The 1740-nt window shown below is 48.4% G+C and overlaps 1 protein-coding gene across 1 annotated transcript in view; it reads right to left on the reverse strand.

Annotated features, from left to right (window-relative positions):
* Window positions 1-1144: 1144 nt before the first annotated feature.
* Window positions 1145-1740, reverse strand: part of LOC106511395 (uncharacterized) — a gene marked incomplete at its 3' end in the record, with an annotated part of 2821 nt that continues 2225 nt past the window's right edge. The window contains exons 5-7 of the mRNA XM_014000157.1: window positions 1669-1729; window positions 1331-1433; window positions 1145-1222 (exon numbers count right to left, since the gene is read on the reverse strand). Of these exons, the coding sequence (XP_013855611.1) occupies window positions 1145-1222; window positions 1331-1433; window positions 1669-1729 (242 nt within the window). The remainder of the gene's footprint in view (window positions 1223-1330; window positions 1434-1668; window positions 1730-1740) is intronic.

The raw sequence follows: 1740 nt of genomic DNA on the forward strand, positions 1-1740 counted from the left end.
GGCATCAATTCACTTTTTGAAGGTTAATCTTATACCCAGATATGTTTCCAAACTTTTCAAGTAAAAGAAGTAACTCAGGACAGTAAGGACTCGGCCCAAGTTAGCTGTACGTGATTCTGTTACTTTTGGAGTCACGACTCTATACTTTTGAATGGGCTCTAATTGACCCTAACTGCTCCACGCCAAAGCGCGTAGAGATTCGACAGGCATACAACGGCGAAGAGCTCCGCCCCAGCACCGCATTGGACTAAAAACCGCGCTTCTGACGCATTCACAGTGGCTTAAAAAATTCCCAAAATTTCACCAAAATCCATAAATCTACCAACGGCCACAAGGTGGCGAAGTGATGTACATAGAGGTGAACAAGATGTACACTGGGTACGCTTACTACAAGCAGTTAAAATGTATGAACCGTGTACGCTTACTACTACTTTATGCCCATGGTATCTTTAAGAAGTATGGACCGTGTACGCGTACTACCACTTTATGCCCATGTTGTATGAACCTTGTACGCTTACTGCCACTTTATGCCCATGGTGTCTTTAAGAAGTATGAACTGTGTACGCTTTCTACCACTTTATGCCCATGGTGGCTTTAAGAAGTATGGACCGTGTACGCTTACTGCCAATTTATGCCCATGGTGTCCTTAAGAAGTATGGACCGTGTACGCTTACTACCACTTTATGCCCATGGTGTCCTTAAGAATTATGGACCGTGTACGCTAACTGCCACTTTACGCCCATGGTATCTTTAGGAAGTATGAACCGTGTACGCATACTACCWCTTTATGCCCATGTTGTATGGACCGTGTACGCTTACTGCCACTTTATGCCCATGGTGTCCTTAAGAAGTATGGACCATGTACGCTTACTGCGACTTTATGCCCATTGTGTCCTTAAGAAGTATGAACCGTGTGAGCTTATAGCGAGCGTACACACATCTATTAGCCATTTAGGCTTTAGGAGTACTAMGTACAAGAGCTGTTAGCAAGTGTACACATACCACTTAGCCATATAGGCTTTATCACCACCAGCTAGTCTATATACACTGTGTACACGAGCCTGTAGCAAGCGTACACGTACCCCTTAGCCATTTGGGCTCCAGGAGCTCCGCGTACACAGGCCTGTAGCAAGCGTACACGTACCCCTTAGCCGTTTGGGCTCCAGGAGCTCCGCGTACATGGGCCTGTAGCAAGCGTACACGTACCCCTTAGCCGTTTGGGCTCCAGGAGCACCGCGTACACGATCCTGAAGCAAGCGTACACGTACCCCTTAGCCGTTTGGGCTCCAGGAGCACCGCGTACACGAGCCTGTAGCAAGCGTTCACGTACCCCTTAGCCGTTTGGGCGCCAGGAGCACCGCGTACACGAGCCTGTAGCAAGCGTTCACGTAGCCCTTAGCCGTTTGGGCTCCAGGAGCACCGCGTACATGAGCCTGTAGCAAGCGTACATGTACCCCTTAGCCATATGGGCTTTAGGAGTACTACGTACATGAGCTTGTAGCAAGTGTACACGTACCCCTTAGCCATATGGGCTTTAGGAGTACTACGTACACGAGCTTGTAGCAAGCGTACACGTACCCCTTAGCCATATAGGCTTTAGGAGTACTACGTACACGAGCTTGTAGCAAGCGTACACGTACCCCTTAGCCATATAGGCTTTAGGAGTACTACGTACACGAGCTTGTAACAGGCGTACACGTACCCCTTAGCCATATAGGCTTTAGGAGTACTACGTACACG

Source organism: Austrofundulus limnaeus, unplaced genomic scaffold (assembly GCF_001266775.1).
Source record: "Austrofundulus limnaeus strain Quisiro unplaced genomic scaffold, Austrofundulus_limnaeus-1.0 Scaffold2748, whole genome shotgun sequence".
NCBI classification, from domain to species: Eukaryota; Metazoa; Chordata; class Actinopteri; order Cyprinodontiformes; family Rivulidae; genus Austrofundulus; species Austrofundulus limnaeus.